This window comes from Trachemys scripta, chromosome 3 (genome assembly GCF_013100865.1).
Source record: "Trachemys scripta elegans isolate TJP31775 chromosome 3, CAS_Tse_1.0, whole genome shotgun sequence".
NCBI lineage: Eukaryota > Metazoa > Chordata > Testudines > Emydidae > Trachemys > Trachemys scripta.
Window position 1 is genome coordinate 201,048,150 of NC_048300.1, and position 19,494 is coordinate 201,067,643.

General features: G+C 50.9%; 1 protein-coding gene across 2 annotated transcripts; it reads left to right on the top strand.

Annotated features, from left to right (window-relative positions):
* Positions 1–477: 477 nt before the first annotated feature.
* LOC117875472 (gastrula zinc finger protein XlCGF57.1-like) lies at positions 478–18,111 on the top strand. Of its 2 annotated transcripts, none has more exons than XM_034766857.1 (3): positions 478–634; positions 5,955–6,081; positions 10,237–18,111. In XM_034766857.1, exons 2-3 carry the CDS (start codon positions 6,048–6,050, stop codon positions 12,030–12,032), a joined length of 1,830 nt encoding a protein of 609 aa, XP_034622748.1. In that variant the 5' UTR covers positions 478–634; positions 5,955–6,047; the 3' UTR covers positions 12,033–18,111. The 2 variants fall into 2 exon arrangements, with proteins under 2 accessions (XP_034622748.1, XP_034622746.1); XM_034766855.1 differs by having other exon boundaries at positions 480–634; positions 10,234–18,111.
* The last annotated feature ends 1,383 nt before the right edge of the window (positions 18,112–19,494 follow it).

The following is a 19,494-nucleotide window of genomic DNA, read 5'->3' on the forward strand; positions in this document are numbered from 1 at the left end:
GCCTTCCCCTGCCTGACCCTTCCAACCCCCCACTCCAGCCTCCCCCCCCCCCGGTTCCGAAAGCCTCGTTCACGTGTCCCAAGTGTGACCCCCGAGTCACGTGTCACTTCCGAAACCTGCCCCACCTGCCCTGGGCCCGTCCCCGCAGCCTGGGCGAGTGTGAGCCCGAAGCCGCGCCGGCCTGGCTCCGGCAATGCCCACCTGGGTCCCTGGCGCCGCTCAGTACCTGGGATCCACTAAACCAACCAGGCGTCCGGCGGCACCTTACAGACTAACCCATTTATTTGGGCATCAGCTTTCGTGCTTCTGAAGAAGTGAGGTTTTTACCCACGAAAGCTGATGCCCAAATAAATCTGTTAGTCTTTAAGGTGCCACCCGACTCCTGGTTGTTTCTGTAGATACAGACTAACACGGCTACCCCCGATACCTGATATGATCCACTGGTCACCATCTAGAAACACAGAAACGCCAGCACCGGCCTTGTGCCAGCCGGAAGAGGTTTGGTTACGGGTCTTAGAGCCACCCAACAATAAGATGCCTCCGGCAAAGATGTGACTGAAAATGCACCCGTGTGTGGAGGGCCAGCGCTTGTGGTGTCAGTGGTGCACAGCGCCAGCCGTGAACGTCACCTCTGGTGAGTTCATTTGAGGTTATGCACTGATCGGCCTAGGCCCTGGACATCAAAGCTAAATTAAGGTTAAAGACCAAAACAAGCAGGAAACTAATTATATTCATATTGCTAGGAGCCTATTACCAGATCCCCCAGGCACAAGTAATATCACTTCCTAGGAAAGGCGCAAGCGGCCCCCCTCTTCCTTCTGAGGTGGTTATTTCCAAGAACAGCAATGCTGGGAGCAGCTAATTAGTGTGTGGGGAGAAGGCTGGCAGAGGGAGACAAGGCTTGCAACACGCCCTGAGGCTTGGAAGACTCGCTGAGCCCAATTTCTGTTGGCTGCGCAAGAGTTATGCAAGGCAAAGTAAGAATTCAGGTTCTCATAGCAACCTCTGCAACCCACACGGCATGGATCAGTGCGGATTTGGAGCGCTGGTTAGGTCTGCCGAGCGCTTCCTTCATCTGTGCTGCATGTGCTCCGTGGGTGAGCGCGCCCCGCCGTGCGGAACTGGCGTGTTCCTTCTGCAACATGCTGACCAGCTCCTCGGCTGGTGGGGATGGGTATAAACGTCCTGATGTCCAAGGGGCTAGTGCTGGCTTGTGCCAGCTGAGGAGCTGGCCCTCGCTGGGTTTTGGGGGAGCTCCAAACCATAGGCCTTGTCTACACAGGCCTTCCTGCGCAAGCCGTCCCACTCTGCCTCTGGTGCCGCTCCGCCAGCGGGAGTGCCAGCGTAGATCAGCCATTGGTGTTTTCACTGCCTCGCTCTCTAGACCTCCAACTCTGCTCAGATCAGGACACGCTGGTTAAAATGCCAGGGCCAGCTGTCGTCCTGTCCACACCAGCCCCCCCATCATTGCTGTTATGGGTGGAGCTGCACCTGGGCTAGCGAAGTTGGGAAAGTTTTGGAACTAAGCTTCGGTTAGACACAGCCCTGGATGGTCGCGATGGGAGTTCGATCCTCCGGCCCAGTGCAGGTTTATCGGGCTTCCAGCCTTGGGTACTCTAAAGCCACGTTTTAACGTTATTTTGACCCAACGGAATTATAACGTGGTTACTACTTGGCTGTGTGGACAGAAAAAACAAACAGCCCCCCCCCCCCCCCCGTAACCCCTTTATACTTTACCCATATAAGGGAGCCGTTGTTTAACCTCATCTGTATCGAAGATAAAACAGGTTTCCTCGCATGGTTGTAACGTGTGTTTTCTTGTCTCCCTCCTGGCAATCCAGCTGCTATTTCTGTAGCTTAGACAGAGCTCCACGTTTGTGTCTGATTTCAACACTCCCACTCTTGCCCCAGCTTCCTAGTTTAAAGACACTCCTGTAACCTCTGGGTAACCCGCCCAAGCCTGTTTGCCCAGAAACAAGCGCCCAGGCTTCTTAGGGGTAACCCACCCTCAGTGCCTGGGGGAACCCGCCTGGCTCAGCTGAAGGCATTTGGGAGCTTGATCACCTCAAGTTTCTTCTGTGTCCAGAGGTGTCCCAGTCCCTGGGGGCGTAAGCCCCCGGGGCTCTTTGCGCTCTCTTGTGCTGGTGTGTTGAGCTTTCTGGAGGTTTTGCGCCTCAGGAGCCGTTTGGGTGAAGCACATTTTATTTCTCTGCCCTGCCCAGGCACCTGGCTTTAAAAACGAATGCATTTCTACTCGTTTTCGTTCACTGGCATGATTCGGTTAAACCAAAATATCAGTGCTTGTACCGGTGCAGTAGAACATCAGAGTTACCAACACCAGAGTTACAAACTGACCATTCAACCACACACCACATTTGGCACTGGAAGTACATAATCAGGCAGCAGCAGAGACAAAAAAAAGAAAGCAAAGCAAATACAGTACAATACTGTGTTAAACATAAACTACTAGAATAAAATAAAGGGAAAACAGCATTTTTTTTTTCAAGTTTCAAAGCTGCATTAAGTCAATGTTCAGTTGTAAACTTTTGAAAGAATACCCGTAACGTTTTGGTCAGAGTTACGAACAACCTGCATTCCCGAGGGGTCCGTAACTCTGAGATTCTACTGTACTGATTGACTCCTAGCATGAGCGCCCAGCTGGGGAAACGAAGGTGAATTCTCTCAAATGTGTCAGCAAAACAGTTGGTAAAGACCAACTGGTTTGTGTTGTTTGTAGGGACTGTTTAAAAGCCTCTGTCAGAAGTCCCTCACTAGAAACTGCTAAGGGCACTGAAGGGAGTCATGGAGCAAGGGGTAAGGTTCTGTGGTGGGTCGGTGACTGGCTACAAGATGGGACTAGACGGTCGATTTTCAGCATGGCCAAGGGGGCACAGAGCATGCCGCAGTGTTCTAACCTAGGGCTGGTTTTTAGTATAGTCATTAGTTAACTGGAAAATGGGGTGAGCAGCCAGGTAGCAAAAACCACAGCGGACATACAGGGTTGGCCAAGATTAGAGAAGACTGTGAGGAACTAGCAGGGGTGCCATTTGGGGGGGGGGCAGGGGATGCTCTAGCCTCTCCCCCCCCCCGAGTTTCGTAGAGGAGGCCTACTCACCCTAGCCCCAGACAGAACTCTTAACTGCAACAGCTTGGGTGTGATATGTGATGAGTTCGGAAGCTGGGAGCAGCACAGCCTTTGGGGCAGGGAGTTCGGTTATAAACAGAGGCAGGGTGATTAAGATAACAAAAGGCTTGTCATTAAAGTAAATTAAGTATCGTTAGATGATCCTGAAAGCATTGCCAGGCACTTCAGTTGAAAGACAGGAAACAAAGGGTAGGAATACATGCTCAGTTTTCAGAATGGAGAGAGGTAAATAGTGGTGTCCCCCAGGGATCTGTACTGGGCCCAGTCCTAGTCAACATATTCATAAATGATCTGGAAAAAGGGGATAACAGAGAGGTGGCAAAATTTTCATACTCAAGATAGGTTTCAGAGCAGTAGCCGTGTTAGTCTGTATCCACAAAAAGAACAGGAGTACTTGTGGCACCTTAGAGACTAACAAATTTAGTTAAGTCCAAAGCAGACAGCAAAGAGGTACAAAGGGATCTCTCAGAACTGGGTGACTGGGCAACACAATGGCAGAAGAAATTCAGTGTTGATAAATGCAAAGTAATGCACTTGGCAAAATATGATCCCAACTATACATGCAAAATGATGGGGTCTAAATTAGCTGAACCCGTCAATAAAGCGATCTTGGCGTCATTGTGGATAGTTCTCTGCAAACACCTGTGCAGTGGCAATTAAAAAAGCTAACAAAATATTGGGAATCATTAGGAAGGGGATAGATAATAAGAGAAAAATATCATATTGCCTCTCTATAAATCCATGGTACGCCCACACCTTGAATACTGCGTGCAGATGTGGTCACCCCATGTCAAAGAAGATCTGTTGGAAAAGGTACAGAAAAGGGCAGAAGAAATGATGAAGGGTACAGAACACCTTCTGTATGAGGAGAGATTAATCAGACTGGGACTTTTCCGCTTGGAACAGAGACGACTAAAGGGGAATATAATAGAGGTCTGTACAATCATGACTGATGTGGAGAAAGTAAATAAGGAAGTGTTATTTACTCCTCATAACACAAGAACTAGGGGTCACCCAATCAAATTAATAGGCAGCAGATTTAAAACGAACAAAAAAAGTGTTTCTTCACAGTCAACTCTTTGCCAGGGGATGTTGTGAAGGCCAAAACTGTAACAGGGTTCCAATAAGAGCTAGATAAGTTCGTGGAGAATAGGTCCATCAATGGCTATTAGCCAGGAGGGGCAGGGATGGTGTCCCTAGCCTCTGTTTGCCAGAAGCTGGGAATGGGCGACAGGGGATGGATCACTTGGTGATTACCTGTTCTGTTCATTCCCTCTGGGGCACCTGGCATTGGCCACTGTTGGAAGAGAGGATACTGGGCTAGATGGACCTTTGGTCTTACCCAGTATGGCCGTTCTAATGTTCTTATATAGAACCCAGATGTATCTGCTCCCTGCTGTAACCCACAAACCCCGCTCTCCTCCTGGAGCTGGGATAGAACCCAGGAGTCCTGACGGGGTCTCTCTCTCTCTCTCTGGAGCTAGTAATAAAGTAAGAATATACATTAAACTTTTAAACCTAACCAGCATCCCTTAAGTGAGTTGCCACAAGATGTCAGAACATGTTATTAGAGTTGAGTGGGTCTAATTTTTTTTTTAATATATATAAAGGAATTAGATACAGGGTTCCTGTCAGCTAATTGCTAAATTACCTGCCAAAAAACTAGAGTTTTCAAGTGCCTACGTGGTCCAGGAATCACGGTTAAAGTTGCCCCCCTACCAAAATCTGAAATGGCGCCGCTGGGACCTAGAAAGACCTAGCCAAGCTAGGTGAACGGGCAACACCACGGCAGATGAAATTCACTGCCAACCTGCAGAGCACGGCACTTTGGAACGATCCATTTGAGCGATTTAGTCACGTGTCTGGATTCTAGATCAATTGTCACCGCTCAGACAAAGAGCTGGCTGTTATTTCAGCAGAGCAGTGGCAATCTCCGCTCCATGCAGAGCCCAGAAAAGCCTGTGAGGTGTTAGTGGGCACGAAGAGTTCTGTAATGACCCAGCAGATATCGCACTGACACGGTGTGTCGGGTGTGCCTCGCCCTGAATAGTGTGTTCAGGTCTGGTCAGCCTGGCCCATCAGTTCAGTAGCACATACCGAGGGAGTTCAGGGACTGGTGGCCAATTAGAGGCCAGCAGGGACGTCTGTGGGAGGTGAGACTGAGACTGTTTAGTTTAGAGAGGAGACGAATGAGAGCGGACAGGATAGAGGTATAAGAACTGACTGGCACAGGGAAGGTAAATTTGCTGCTCCTGTTTATCCTCTTGCCCAATGCAAGAGCAAGGGGACATTTAGTGACATTGAAAGGCAGCAGAAGTTGAAAATTGACAAAGGAAATACAGTGTGCCACAATGCCAAATGAGCATGTGGAACTCATTGCCACATGGCAATATTGAGTCCAGGAGCTTTACAGAATTCAGAAAAAGATTAAACCCTTGTGTCTAATGAGAGCATCCAACGTTACATTAGACAGGATAATTAAATATAATTGTGGAAACGGTAAATTCTGCCTCAGGCCCTGAACCAATGGCTAGCTGATAGCAATCACAAAGACATTTCCCCTAGAAGCAGGTTATTTGCAATCTATGACATAGTTTCTTGTACTTCCATTGAAGTAACTGGTACTGCCGCTGATGGAGAGAGGGTATCGGACGAGAGGAACCACTGCTCAGACCTAGTATGGCAACTCCTAAATTCCTCTGTCAGCAGTGACTCGAAAATGCGCCGTCCCCGGGCAAGGGGCAGGGCTGTAAGGGCAGGATGTTGCTGGCGCAGAAGATGCTAACATGGTGACAATTTGGGATTTCAGGCCCCAGTGACGTTTGAGGATGTCGCAGTCTATTTCTCGCCGGAGGAGTGGAAGGAGTTAGCGGAATGGCAGAAAGAACTGTACTGGGACGTGATGAAGGAGAATTATGAGCTCGTCACCTCGCTAGGTAAAGAGACACGTTTGTGCTACTGGGGGCCGTGCGGCGCATGAAAAGCCAGGTCACCAGACAGTTACATGGGGTTCTCCCTGCATGGAGTGGGTGAGAATTGTATCTCTGACGATTCTCAGCTCCTGGGGGAATGAACAGGCAGGGAAGCGTCTGCTAGCGAGGCCCTGCAGTCTCATTTTTAAGTGTTGTTCATTTCCTAGACAAAATACCCCAGGCTGCAGTTAAGCTGGTGCATGCCTGGATAACTTTAGGGTGTTGTAAACCACCCCAGGAGTTCTGAATCCAGGAAATTCAAAGCTAAGTTTATACTTAAAAGAAATCTAAAGCAGCTAAGGTAAGAAACATACAGTGAAGGCTCAGAACACCTTAACTCTGCCCTCCAGTGAGGTCACGCAATGGCCGCAGTGTTATGAGTAAAGGCACTTCAGTATTTGTGGTTCCGGAAGAGAAACTGGTTTTAAAAGACACATTAGATGTCATCCGTCCCCCCCGTCACCTCCCCCCCATGATGTCATGCCACGTGACACGGTGACAGTCAGAACCCCAATCGCTCCATTTTTCTTTCTTTTGGAAGAAAAGGTTCTTGGTGTCAGAAAGTGGGTGGCAGAACTGGACGCTGAAGCCAGTTGATAGCAACGGTAACGATCAGGCTGTAACCGAGGGCGAGCAGAAACCAGCCAGCCGGCACACGGACCAGAACGCTCCACTTCCCCGTGAGGATTCACCCTCAGCAAGTTTGTAGATGACACCAAATTGGGAGGAGTGGTAGATACGCTGGAGGGTAGGGAGAGGATACAGAGAGACCTAGACAAATTAGAGGACTGGTCTAAAAGAAATCTGATGAGGTTCAACAAGGACAAGTGCAGAGTCCTGCACTAGGACAGAAGAATCCCATGCACTGCTACAGACTAGGGACTGAATGGCTAGGTAGCAGTTCTGCAGAAAAGTACCTAGGGGTCACAGTGGTCGAGAAGCTGGATATGAATCAACAGTGTGTCCTTGTTGCCAAAAAGGCTAACGGCATTTTGGGCTGTATAAGTAGGGGCATTGCCAGCAGCTCGAGGGACGTGATCGTTCCCCTTTATTCGACATTGGTGAGGCATCATCTGGAGTTCTCTGTCCAGTTTTGGGCCCCACACTACAAGAAGGATGTGGACAAATTGGAAAGAGTCCAGCGGAGGGCAACAAAAATGATTAGGGGGCTGGAGCACATGACTTATGAGGAGAGGCTGAGGGAACTGGGGTTGTTTAGTCTGCAAAAGAGAAGAAGGAGGGGGGATTTGATAGCTGCTTTCAACTACCTGAAAGGGGGTTCCAAAGAGGATGGATCTAGACTGTTCTCAGTGGTGGCAGATGACAGAACAAGGAGTAATGGTCTCAAGTTGCAGTGGGGGAGGTTTAGGTTGGATATTAGGAAACACTTTTTCACTAGGAGGGTGGTGAAGCACTGGAATGGGTTACCTAGGGAGGTGGTGGGATCTCCTTCCTTAGAGGTTTTTAAGGCCCGGCTTGACAAAGCCCTGGCTGGGATGATTTAGTTGGGGATTGGTCCTGCTTTGAGCAGGGGGTTGGACTAGATACCTCCTGAGGTCCCTTCCAACCCTGATATTCTATGATTCGCATCAGAAGGGTGTAGGAGTTTGGAGGGAGGGGTTCTGTGGCGTTCGGGTGCTCAGAGAGAGAGGGAGTTCCCTGCCTAGGATGCTGGGTAGAGGGAAGAGAATGGGAAATGGAAAGAGAGGGATCTGGCAGACAGGTGATTAGGGAGGAGCTGGAGTTAGGGTGCCAAGGGGTTGAAGCAAACTCCCTGAGTAGGTGCCGCTCCTCTGAGTCAGTTGCTCCTGCTCACATGAAGACCGAGCTGGGCCGTAGGCAGGGGCTGAGCTGGGCCGGACATTGAATGCAAGGGAAGGCAGTCGGGAATTCCTGCTGGAAGGCAGTGCAGAGAGCTGGAACTGGGGAAGGTACCAGGGTTCGAGGTGGCTAGAGCTGTTGGAGAAGATGATTTAAGCAACGCTTGAGACTGCAGCCAGTTTGATATGGGTCACCACATTCCCTGAACCGCGCTGGCAGGACCCATTTTCCCCCACAGCCCGTCTGAACCTCACGCCCGCTACCCAGATGCCATGAGAGCGGCGCGGGCAGCTCCGTGTGTGTAGGAACCATAGCTTCTCCTGGTACAAGGACAAGGGCATGCCATGAAATCGAAAGGGACCTGCGAAGGGCTGCACTCAGCCCAAGTGCACCTTCTTGGGGCTGGGCATGGGCCGTAGCTTTTGCCCCATATGGGCCCCCCTGTCCGCCCCCGCTCTCTCATTGCGACTCAGTGTGCTCCCTCTTCGTGACCTGCCCCTGCAGCCTGGTCACTGCACAGTCCCCCGTCCCAGGGTATCAAAGTCCGACCGGACGAGCTGCCTCAGAACATCCCCCAATCCACCTCGAGGTCCTGGGCCACTCCCCAGCGGCAGGTCAGGGAACCGCAGCCGGCCTGCAGCTCTGGGCTCCAGCCCGGGGACCCTCTGACAAACAATCCAGCATTGCTCAGTCTCAGTCCCGGCTTCCTGCCCCCTGCCCCATCTCCTGGTCTGTCTCTGGGTTCACCAGGAGAGCGTCCTCCGCTCCCCATGGCAGATTCACCTCTCTCGGCCCCGAGCCCAGGGCTGGCTCCCCTCCCCCGTACTTCCTCCTTAACGTCTAGTGAGTGACTGCCGGCCCGCAGCCGGCTTTACAGCTCCTCCCCAGCTGGGTCTGCCAAACCCTGACTCCCCTTCAGCTGCAGCAGATAAGGTTCATTGGTTCTTTCTGGCCACATTAGCCTGCTCAGGGCTTGGGTGGGTGAACGTCCCCTCCCAGTCCCTCGCGCAGTGAATAATGCCACAGGCTCTCCCAGAGGCCACAGAGCCGAGCCGGATTCGAAATGTGACTGGGCACCTGACAGATGGGCAGAGCCCCGGTTACGTTAGGTAGGAGTGAAAACGGAAGGGATATAAACCCCTTGCGGCACACAAGCCAACCCCCAGGGCGTTAGGAACAATCTTTCCCTACAGGCAGCGTATTCTGATGGTCCTCGCCCCTTCCTCTGGAGCCAGTGTGATCAGTCACGGTCCGACAGGAGAGGGGACTGGATAGATGACGGTCTGATCCAGCCTGGCGACTCCTGTGTGCTTGAATGTTTCCACGAGCCGGTTTCGGAGCTGGCAGATTTCAGCGGAAGCTGATAGAGCTTTATCCCCCAGCTTGTGACCTGGCCGCTGGGTGCAGGCGTGCCCAAGGGGAAGTGGAAGTAGCCGGGCAGTGAGGCAGTCAGGGAATGGGAGCTGATGCACATTACAGGGGATGTAACCAGCAGGAGGATTGGGGAGAAAGCTGCTCCCACTTAAAGACTTTGGTCTCAGCGGAGAGTAGGTGAAGTTTCCCCAGGACAGTACCAGCAGCATGGAAGCCCGGGGTTCACTTGAAGGTCATGGGGCTTCCAATAAGTACATAAAGTGATTTCCCAGGAACTCTGGGGTGGGGGGGATCAGCAGCTAGCGTTTCCTCCTCCGATCCCCTGCTGAGGGAGCCCGGCTGCAGTGAGGCTGATCCAGCCATGCTGCTGACAGTGGCTAGGCAGATGCTGAGCTAAGACTGCTGCTTATTGTGTGCCCCCGTGCTCGAAATCTCATCCTCTCCCGCCCCGTAGCCCCATGTGTTTGTCTCCCCCAGCTGTTGTGTCTTGATACAACCTAGAGTGGGAGCAGTCTGGGGCAGGGTCTCTTCACCACATGTCTTATTCAGTGCCTGGCAAAATGGGACCCTGGTCCTTGACTGCGTCCCTGGGTGCTGCTGCTATACATACTGTAACGCTCCCAACCGTGACCAACCTCAGCGCAGCCTGTTAAGAACTAGGGTACAAACCGCAGCCAGACTCCAGCTGTGTGTCTGTTAGTCCTCAGCTGAGACATGGGAGACGTGGGCCCAAGCAGGGACCCGGCCTGTCCACATCACACAAATAATCCATAATCATTCTGAGATTCCAGCTGTGGTTCTCCCAGGGAGGTGTGACAGCCCCTGGGAGTTTGCAATTAATAGAAACTTTTGTTTACACAAGAAACGTTTCTTTTGCCACCATCACATGGAATAACATCTGGTCTGTTGTTTTTTCTCTAGTAGATGATGAGATTGTGAATGAAAGTATGGAGGAGAAGAATCAGGAGGAAGATGCTGAAAACCTGCTTCCAGTCAAGACCTTTTCAGTGAAACCTGAAGAGAAAGTTTCCCAAAGTTCAGTAAAGGTGAAAAACTGCCTGGGTCAGAGCAAACTCCAGACAACGCAGAGAAACTCTGCAGGGAACACACAAGGGCTATCCACAAACAGCACGGCTCAGCAGAAAGTCCAGTTGACGGAGAGACCGGACGCCCTTCAGGAATGCAAGCGAAGCTGTGTGGAGAAGACAGATCTCCTGATACGACAGAGGAACCACAAGAGGGAGAGGCCGTTTCCCTGCAGCGAGTGTGGGAAATGCTTCTCTCAGAAAGGGGACCTGAAGATCCACCTGAGAATCCACACGGGGGAGCGGCCGTACACGTGCACCGAGTGCGGGAAAAGCTTCACCCAGCGGGGATACCTGAAGATTCACCTGAGGCTGCACACGGGGGAGAAGCCCTTTCCGTGCACCGAATGCGGGAAACGGTTCCCGTCGAAGGGGGATCTCAAAATGCACCAGAGGAAGCACACGGGGGAGCGGCCCTTTCTGTGCAGTGAGTGTGGGAAGAGCTTCACTCGCAAGGTGGACCTCAAAGTCCACCAGAGGAAGCACACGGGGGAGAGGCCCTTTGCTTGCACCGAGTGCGGGAAGAGTTTTACTTCCAAGGGCTATCTCAAGATACACCTGGGACAACACAAGGGGAAGAGGCCGTTCACGTGTCTGGAGTGCGGGAAAAGCTTCATTTCCAAGGGCTCCCTCAAGGCGCACCAGAGAATCCACACGGGCGAGACGCCCTTCACGTGCACCGAGTGTGCGAAGAGCTTCACCACCAAGGGCTATCTCAAGATACACCAGAGGCTGCACACGGGGGAGACCCCGTATCCCTGCGCCGAGTGCGGGAAGCGCTTCACCACCAAGGGCTATCTGAAGATACACCAGAAAATCCACACGGACGGGACCCCCTTCATCTGCAGTGATTGCGGGAAGAGCTTTGCCACCATGCGATATCTCAAGATGCATCAGAGAAGCCACACGGGGGAGACCACGTTCACCTGCGCGGAGTGTGGGGAGAGCTTCGCCCAGAAGGGCTATCTCCGCATCCACCAGCGGATGCACACAGGGGAGGGCCTGTACACCTGCTCTGACTGTGGGAAAAGCTTCACTGCCAAGTACCTGCGGATCCACCAGCGAATGCACACGGGAGAGCGGCCCTTCACTTGCACGGAGTGTGGGAAAAGCTTCACTGCCGAGGGGTCTCTGAAAATCCACCTCAAGATTCACAGCAGGGTGCTGCTGAGTATATGCACTGACTGCGGGAAAAGCTTCTCCTCCATGCGCTATCTCAAGGTGCACCAGAAAACCCATTCCCAAGAGCCAGCGATGCTACCCGGCGAAAGGGGGGACGGTTTCCCGCAGAAGGCGCTTGCCGCTGTCCCTCAGAAAGCCCACAGAGAAATGATCTCATTTACCTGCCAGGACTGCGGGAAAAGCTTCTGCCAGAAGTCTAATTTAATAACGCACCAGAAAGCCCACGCGCAGGAGAGACAGGTTCTCACACACAGGCCCAGCGCCGGCCCTGCAGCCGCTCCACCGACATCCGTGAAGTTGCACCCAGTGAATTTGGCTCAGGAAGTTTTAAGAGCAGGGAAAGATCATCTCGACCCAAATCCCTATCCCCTGGTCATGGATTTAAAGCCCAGCTTCCCGTTTGCTCTGCAGACCTGTCCACTTTCCCCAGGAGTAAATCTAGGTGTCTCTTGAGCTCCCATGGCATCCCGCTCCTGCTGACGATGTATCCCGTGTGGTTATTGTTACCTTTTGCATGGTGTAGCTCTGCCCAGGTTCCTCCATGTGCTTCCAATTCCTAACCCTCCCCTATTGCACCCTTCCAAGGTAGCGGCAGTGCCCCAGGTCGGGACTCACAAGAGCCTTACATGCTACCACGTCCTTTGGTTTTTCCTCCTCTTCTATCCACGCAGCATAGCATCTGGTCTGGCTTTTTTTCTGCAGCTTTGCATTGAGCGGGTGGCTTCAATGATTTTATCACAATAAACCCCACTCGCGTGCTGGGCGACTAGAGATCCTGAGCATAGATCCCCTCCCTTGCTCGCTCGCTCACACACTGATTTCATTGCACTGCGTTTCCGATCAGTCAGTGCAGTCACCTACACGAGCCAAATCCGTTACTACCCAGTGCCCAGATCCGTATCATCTCCTCTGACTCTCTTTTTAGCATCACGTACAAACCCTGAGCTGTGGGGCTGTATTCATTCCACGTAGAACTTCCTTGGAGGTACACCGGGGTGAACTGGGACTTTTCAGAAGCCTCCATAGGACGGCAGAGGCTGTAGAATCAACCCCGAGCCGCTCCACTCATCATCCAGTCTGTTGCCCCCCATTGACTCCTGTTCCGGGAGTGCCGAGTGTTAGAGAAAGTTCACTGAAAACCCACGTTAGCGTAACAGATGAGCAAACCGCAGAGGCCAGGAACCAGCAACTTGTGCTCAGTGCACGGAAAGATCCCTCTGGAGGAGAAAGGGCAGAACTTGGCAGCAAGCCCAGGCCAGAAAGAACAAATGTTGGCTCTGGTCGTGGTGGAAGAGCAGCGTGTGAGAAGATCCACCTTCAAGGCCAAGGGAGACGTTGCACACGCAGCCGTCTGATGTATGGGGAGGGAGAAAAGCCAAAGTCACTGAAATGGCGCCGGGGAGCCCGTGACATTCATCCAGTTAGGTCCCCCTTTATTCTACAGCAGGGAATGTGTGAGGGGTAAACAGCAGAAGAGCTGCTGGTAAGGGGTCCAGGCTAACTCCCTGGAGAAGGTGGAAGAGACTACAAGGATCACAATAATTGTAGCTGGAAAACAGCTGTGAGATCATCGAAGCGAATATGTGCCTGAGACCTGCCCCCAGCCAGCTTCCTTCATTTCTGCCTCTGTGTTTTAGGAGGCTCTGCTTCCCCGCGCTCCTGGGGGACAGCGGCTGAGGAGGAGACATTCTGCCCCTTTCTCAGGTTTATTCCCACAGCAGCTGACGTTGTGCCAGGCTCCCCTGGAAATTTGCAGTTACTAACTCTGGGCTTTATCCCTGTGGGACAGGCCAAGCAGTAGCGTCCTGTAGGGGCCCTGTACTGAGACAGCCTCTGGGGATAGGGCTGGCTTTCACTCATTCTCCGAGCCAGGCCTCTCCTGTGTCAGCGCCGCGTGGTGTGTCCTGGGGCCTGGAGCAGCTTCCTGCTCTGGGAGGCGGTGTTCAGAGGGTCGGGTGTTCTGGCTGGTGCTCAGGGTCTCTCTTCCTGATATGGAAATTCTCTCCCACGCGAAGCTTGTGGCTTCTCACACTTCCCAGGAGTTTTTAACACCAATGGTGAGCACCTGTCCTGCAGGTTCCAGGGCTTGGCGAGCTGGTTCTCCCTCCTCCGTCACTGCTGCACAGGAATCGTTTGGGGCGTCCTTGATGTCACGCACCTCGGGAGCTGCCTTTGCTCAGTGCGCCTGTGGATGTTTATGGCTCAAGACCGCTCACATGCTCATGTGATACTGGCAGTGCTGCTGAGTAGGTAGGGCTGGGAGCCGGGGACCTCAGGGTTCTAACGGGCTCGGCTCCTGATTCCCTGTGTGGCCTTGAGTCACCGCCCCGCTCTGTGCTCTGGTTTCCCTTCTGTACAAGGCAGGTGGGGCCAGCTCTCCGACCGCAACATGGAGCTAGTTACTCTGGCTCACAGCCCTGCGTGCCGAGCGTCCCTCTGAGAGGACACAGAGACGATCTCGCTGGGGAAAATGGGTCACGCGCGGTCCTCCAATCTCGAGGGTTCAAGGCCTGACGTGTACTGGCTCCAGGGACGGGAAGCCAGGACTTTCACCTCTGACACTGGCTCAGTATGTGACCATGGAGATGTCACATTACCCACTCTATGCCTCAGTTTCCCTGTCTGGAACTAGGGCTGTGAGGACTAATGTTGATATTTTGCTTTGAGATGCACTGCTGAACGGCACTAGAGACAGGCCGAGTATTATCCTCACTAAGTAATCTCTGCGGGAGAGGTTTGCTTCACTGCTCCCAGTTCCTATGGGCACTTTCGACATGTGTTTTCCTAAGGTGCAGTTACCAAGGGATCTGGGCACTAAACCCACAAATGAATAAAAAACGAGCATCCTGCCTTCCCCTCAACTGAACTAGTCACAGAGGACAAGTGGTAACGCAACAGGTGGCAGAATGAGTTCCTTGGAGCGGCTGGGTCTTGCTGTAAAGGAAATACTACGGCCAGTCTAGCTTCCTCCTCCTCGGTAGCTTGGGGAGTCGGCCACCCCAGGACTGTGAACAGATTCACCTGACACCCGGCCTGGTTCCATAGATTGGCACTGAGCTGCTCTGCAACAAGAGATGAGGGGTAGGACTAGCAGGCAGGGGGCGAAAGACACCATGGGTCAGATTCTCAGCTGCAGTAAATCAGCGTAGGGCTCCTGAATTCAATGGCACTATGCCAGTTCCCCCCGAGAATCCGGCCCCACGCTTCTGAACCCAGGAGAGCCTCACATGGAGCCCTGTGACGGACATCCTGCCTCCCCTACCATCCCTGGCTTGGTGTACAATCAAAATATTAAAGACACTGCCACTAATGTATGGCAGAAAGGCCAAGGCCAAATAAAACTCTGCTACCCCATTGACTGCCGTTAGGTTGTACAGATGTAACTGGCCAACATTTGGTTCGCTCTGTGCACATAAATACCATTGATCAGCTAGACAGGGCAAGCCTGGACTCCGAAAACGAGTCTGGGCACCTGCTGCGTATTTCCATGCACGTTGGATGAGGCTGGGAGCAGGGAGGACAGGGCATAGGACAAAAAGGGGGGGTTAATGGATTACAGATTGTTTTAATAAGCCCTAACTGAGTCCTCCTCCTCAAAGGAAACCTGCACAACGCTTTCAAAAGACGAGCCTGGGAGCTTAAATCCCTAACTCTGCTAGACACGAAAACTCATGGGCTGAACAGAGACACTGGAGTCATGGCTTATTACAACAATCTGTAACCGACTAACCGCTGCTGTTTGTCCTATGACCGCAGAGGTGCTAACGGGACACTCTGCCTTGCATGGTCCCTTGCAGAATACACTAACTGCTTATGCCAGGCAATCCGTCCCAGTTGGCGTTTAGCTGTGACGCTCCCAGTACGGTGCCCAGAGCTGAACAAGAGCTCTGGGCAGGTCTACCCTTAAAACACTGCCTCAGTGCCGCTGTAGTGTGTAAGTGACGCTGCTCCTGTGCCGATGGGAAAGGCCTCTCCCATCGGCGTAGTTAACCCACCTCCCCGAGAGGCGGTAGCTGTGTTGGTGGGAGAAACTCTCCTGCTGACATAGAGCTGTCCACACGGGGGCGTTAGGTGTGGATTTTTCACACCCTGAGTGACGTGTTTATACCGATATAGGTCTGCAGTATAGACCAGACCTCTGTGCAGCTCGAAAGCTTGTCTCTCCCCAACAGAAGTTGGTCCAATACAAGATATTACCTCCCCACCTACACTAGAGGGTGAAATTCACCCCGTGCAGAGCACCAGCACAAGGCCTATGTCCCACCTCAGCCTCTGTGCTGCCCTCTGCCCCGGAGGGGACTTTCACCTCTGATGAGTGTTAGACCCAAAGGACGGATGATTCCAGGAGCTAGATAAATGAGGTTGAAAGGACCAGACGTAGGCATTAAAGAACAGCCTATGGGTGCTGTGGGGAGCCTCAGACATGCTACCCCAATGAACCGCCTGGCTATCGGGAGTTAAGGCACCAGCAGAGAACAGCCAGATGCTATGGGGGCAGGGCAGGGCAGACAAGACAATTCCATCAGTGCAGAGCAGAGAAAGGAAGCTCAGTAGGACTGACATAGACTCGACGAGTGCTGGGTTTGAGAAATCCTTTGGTCAGAGAGGGAAATTAGTTGAATATTGAATTTGCTCCATTTACAAAGAGCCGTTACAGCAAATATAGAAAGTGGATGTTAATATTCTAATATGGAGAAAAGGCCATAAATTCAGGCGACTGAATGATGGGTTTTGAAGGACACGTGGTTTTAAAGCCTCATCAGCGTAAATCTTAAAAAGAAGACAAGCTCTGGGAAAGCCCCAGGATGTAAGAACTTAAGATCCTCTGTGGTTTCTCCTTTTAAGTTGATCTGTGGATCTTAAAGGTAAAGTTTTGGTATCTAAATCTTTCCAGCAAGGGTCTGGAGATGCCTCAAGCAATGAGAAGTGACTCCGAGGAAATGGCAGGACCAGACTCCAGAAGCCCGTCTGGGTTACAGTAAATGGAACATGGGTTAAACAAGATGGTAAGAAGCAGCAGAAGAGGGTGAACTGCCAAAAGTCGGAGCAGACTCTGAGCGTGCGTGTGAGGAAAACGGGAACATTGAGCTCGGTAGCTGTGATTCCTGACGCGTCACTTTTCTTGTCCTGGAGGAAACACAGCATAAAGCCATTTGATGCCTTAACGTAATGGGCTCGATCAGTCCTTGAAACTGAAGTGGCCTCTTTGTGAGTTTGCTTGAGGATGACTTCCGAGGTTCAGAAAGGGGTCACGATGGTTTCCAGTGTCTTCAGTGTTTGACGAGTGATTTCTGGTTTTTCTATTTTACTGTTGCAGGGACTCCATGATAAGGGGCCAAACCCGTTCTCATGTACAACAGTGTAAATTCCACAGGGAGGATCAGGCCAATGTCCATTGAGGCCAATGTAAGGGCTCCCACTGACTTCCACAGCACTGGATCAGGCCTGAACTCCGCAGCAGTCAGGAAGTTGCTCTATAATTCAGTTGCTACGTGGAAGAGTGGAATCTGGCCCCAGGGTGTTAATTTTTCTTGCCAAAGAGGGGATAGGAGAAATGTGTTCCTTTAACCTACTGAGAAGGTGAGGCAAGGAGTTTTAAACAGAAACATTTGAATGTAAATACGAAGAGGACACATCGCATGGGTCTCTGATTTGAATTGTTTTCTTTTCATGCCTTGTATTGTCGGTCTCTCTACAAGGTAAACAGGGAGAGGCTGGGTAAAGCCAGGCCCAGGCGTGCCTCTGTTGGAATCAGTGGGACAGGCTTTCGCTTTTCATTCTGATCCTTGGGATTTGTTTTCCAGGTGTGATCACAGGTTTTCCAAGTATGGGTCTAGTTATTTCGTCTGACCAAGTACGGGTTTGGGCTACACAGTTGCACTGTGAGAATCAGAGAGAAAGGGGAAAGTCAGATTTAGGGTCCTATTATCTTCATTGCTCAGCCAGGAAGGGGATTAGGGGAACAAAGCCCCCAAACATGTCAATGTGATGATGTCCACTTTCCACCCAAGCCAGAGGAACCCTTTCCCATGTGGTAGCTTGCTGCAGGGTTTAGAGCTAGATTGGGGGGAAAAGTCCTTTATTTCCACTATGGTATTTTATAGTGCTAGAACTTTTTGCAAAGGATATAAAAACTAGTTCTGTGCAGGCTGTTAGAGTAGGAGAGCACAAACATGTCTGCTTCTGCGGTGGTGTTGAGTCTATAAAGCTACCATTCCCAACGTTACACAGAACATGAAATAGAATTGAACAAAATTTCAGGTTCTGGGGTAAAGTAGGTCTGAACTATTGGCACTTAATTATCTTCCTAAGCAAAATAATTAACTAATTTTATAAGGAATGAACATATTCCTTACAAGAGAATTTGTATATTTATTACATTCTTTTTGTTGATTGCTTTGAAGATAGATCTCAGAAGAAAAGGTCTGCAAATCTTAGACTGCTACAATCTGTATAATTTAGATGAACATTTTGATTTTTTTCCTTTTGTCAATCAACGTCACCAATAAAGGCTTGTTTATTTTAGAGACTACGTAGGTACAGGCTGGTAACTTTGTATAGGGTGGAAAACACTCAAACATTAAGAAAGATTATCTTAACAAAATCTGAAAGGGACACAGTATTATGGGATGTAAAATGGCATGAACTCCAGCTGGATAACCCAGCGCGCGGTGGCCATGGGAATATGACGACTGCAGCCTTAGACTGTACTACAGTCACATGGCAAACTCAAAGACAGACCTCAAGAAGATACAGCCACACTTGATGCATGGAAATTCTACCAAGATATGGGACGGGGGCTGGAGCAGCAGTTGGCTCTGTCTTATATACAGAGTAATATTTCTGAGCCTGCTATGGTGCAGGTACTTTTGGTGTTTAGGCTCCATTGCTCAGTGTGTACTAATAATGAAACACAGGAAAGGTGAATTCCTCATGGTAAACATGCAAAAGAAAATAACATTTGTCTATACATATAAGGTAATCATGGCATCCATGTCTCGTGTATTCGGCTATTCTGTAAGCATAATTTATGCCTGTTGATGACTTTATTTAATCTTTGGTTCTTTTTTTGCTTCTTTGCTTGTTTGTTCTTCTCTATATTTCTAAATAAAGAGGAAAGAAAAAATGAAGGAGGAAAAATCAAAATCTCTGTTGGGTGCGAGTGTAACAGATAAAATAGCCGTTCGTGCGGCATTTAACGTAGTGCCACATGTGCCGATTAAAAACAAGCACTGTACAGTATCAAGGAAGTGCACGTTACGTGGATTAAGACTACAAGAAGGATTTCCCCACACTACAAGAAGGATGTGGAAAAATTGGAAAGAGTCCAGCAGAAGGCAACAAAAACGATTCGGGGGCTGGAGCACATGACTTATGAAGAGAGGCTGAGGGAACTGGGATTGTTTAGTCTCCAGAAGAGAAGAGTGAGGGGGGATTTGATAGCAGCCTTCAACTATCTGAAGGGGGGTTCCAAAGAGGATGGAGCTCGGCTGTTCTCAGTGGTGGCAGATGACAGGACAAGGAGCAATGGTCTCAAGTTGCAGTGGGGGAGGTCCAGATTGGATATTAGGAAAAACTATTTCACGAGGAGGGTGGTGAAACACTGGAATGCGTTACCTAGGGAGGTGGTGGAGTCTCCTTCCTTGGAGGTTTTTAAGGCCCGGCTTGACAAAGCCGTGGCTGGGATGATTTAGTTGGGAATAGCTCCTGCTTTGAGCAGGGGGTTGGACTAGATGACCTCTTGAGGTCCCTTCCAACCCTGATATTCTATGATTCTAAGAGCTGGCCGGTTAACAGATCTCAGAAAGTACTTGCCAATGAAGAATCATTGAGTGGGAATGTTTCTAATGCCATTCTGGAGGAATTGGCACTAGGGTTGATGCTATTTAATATTTTCAGCAATGATCAGGAGTCA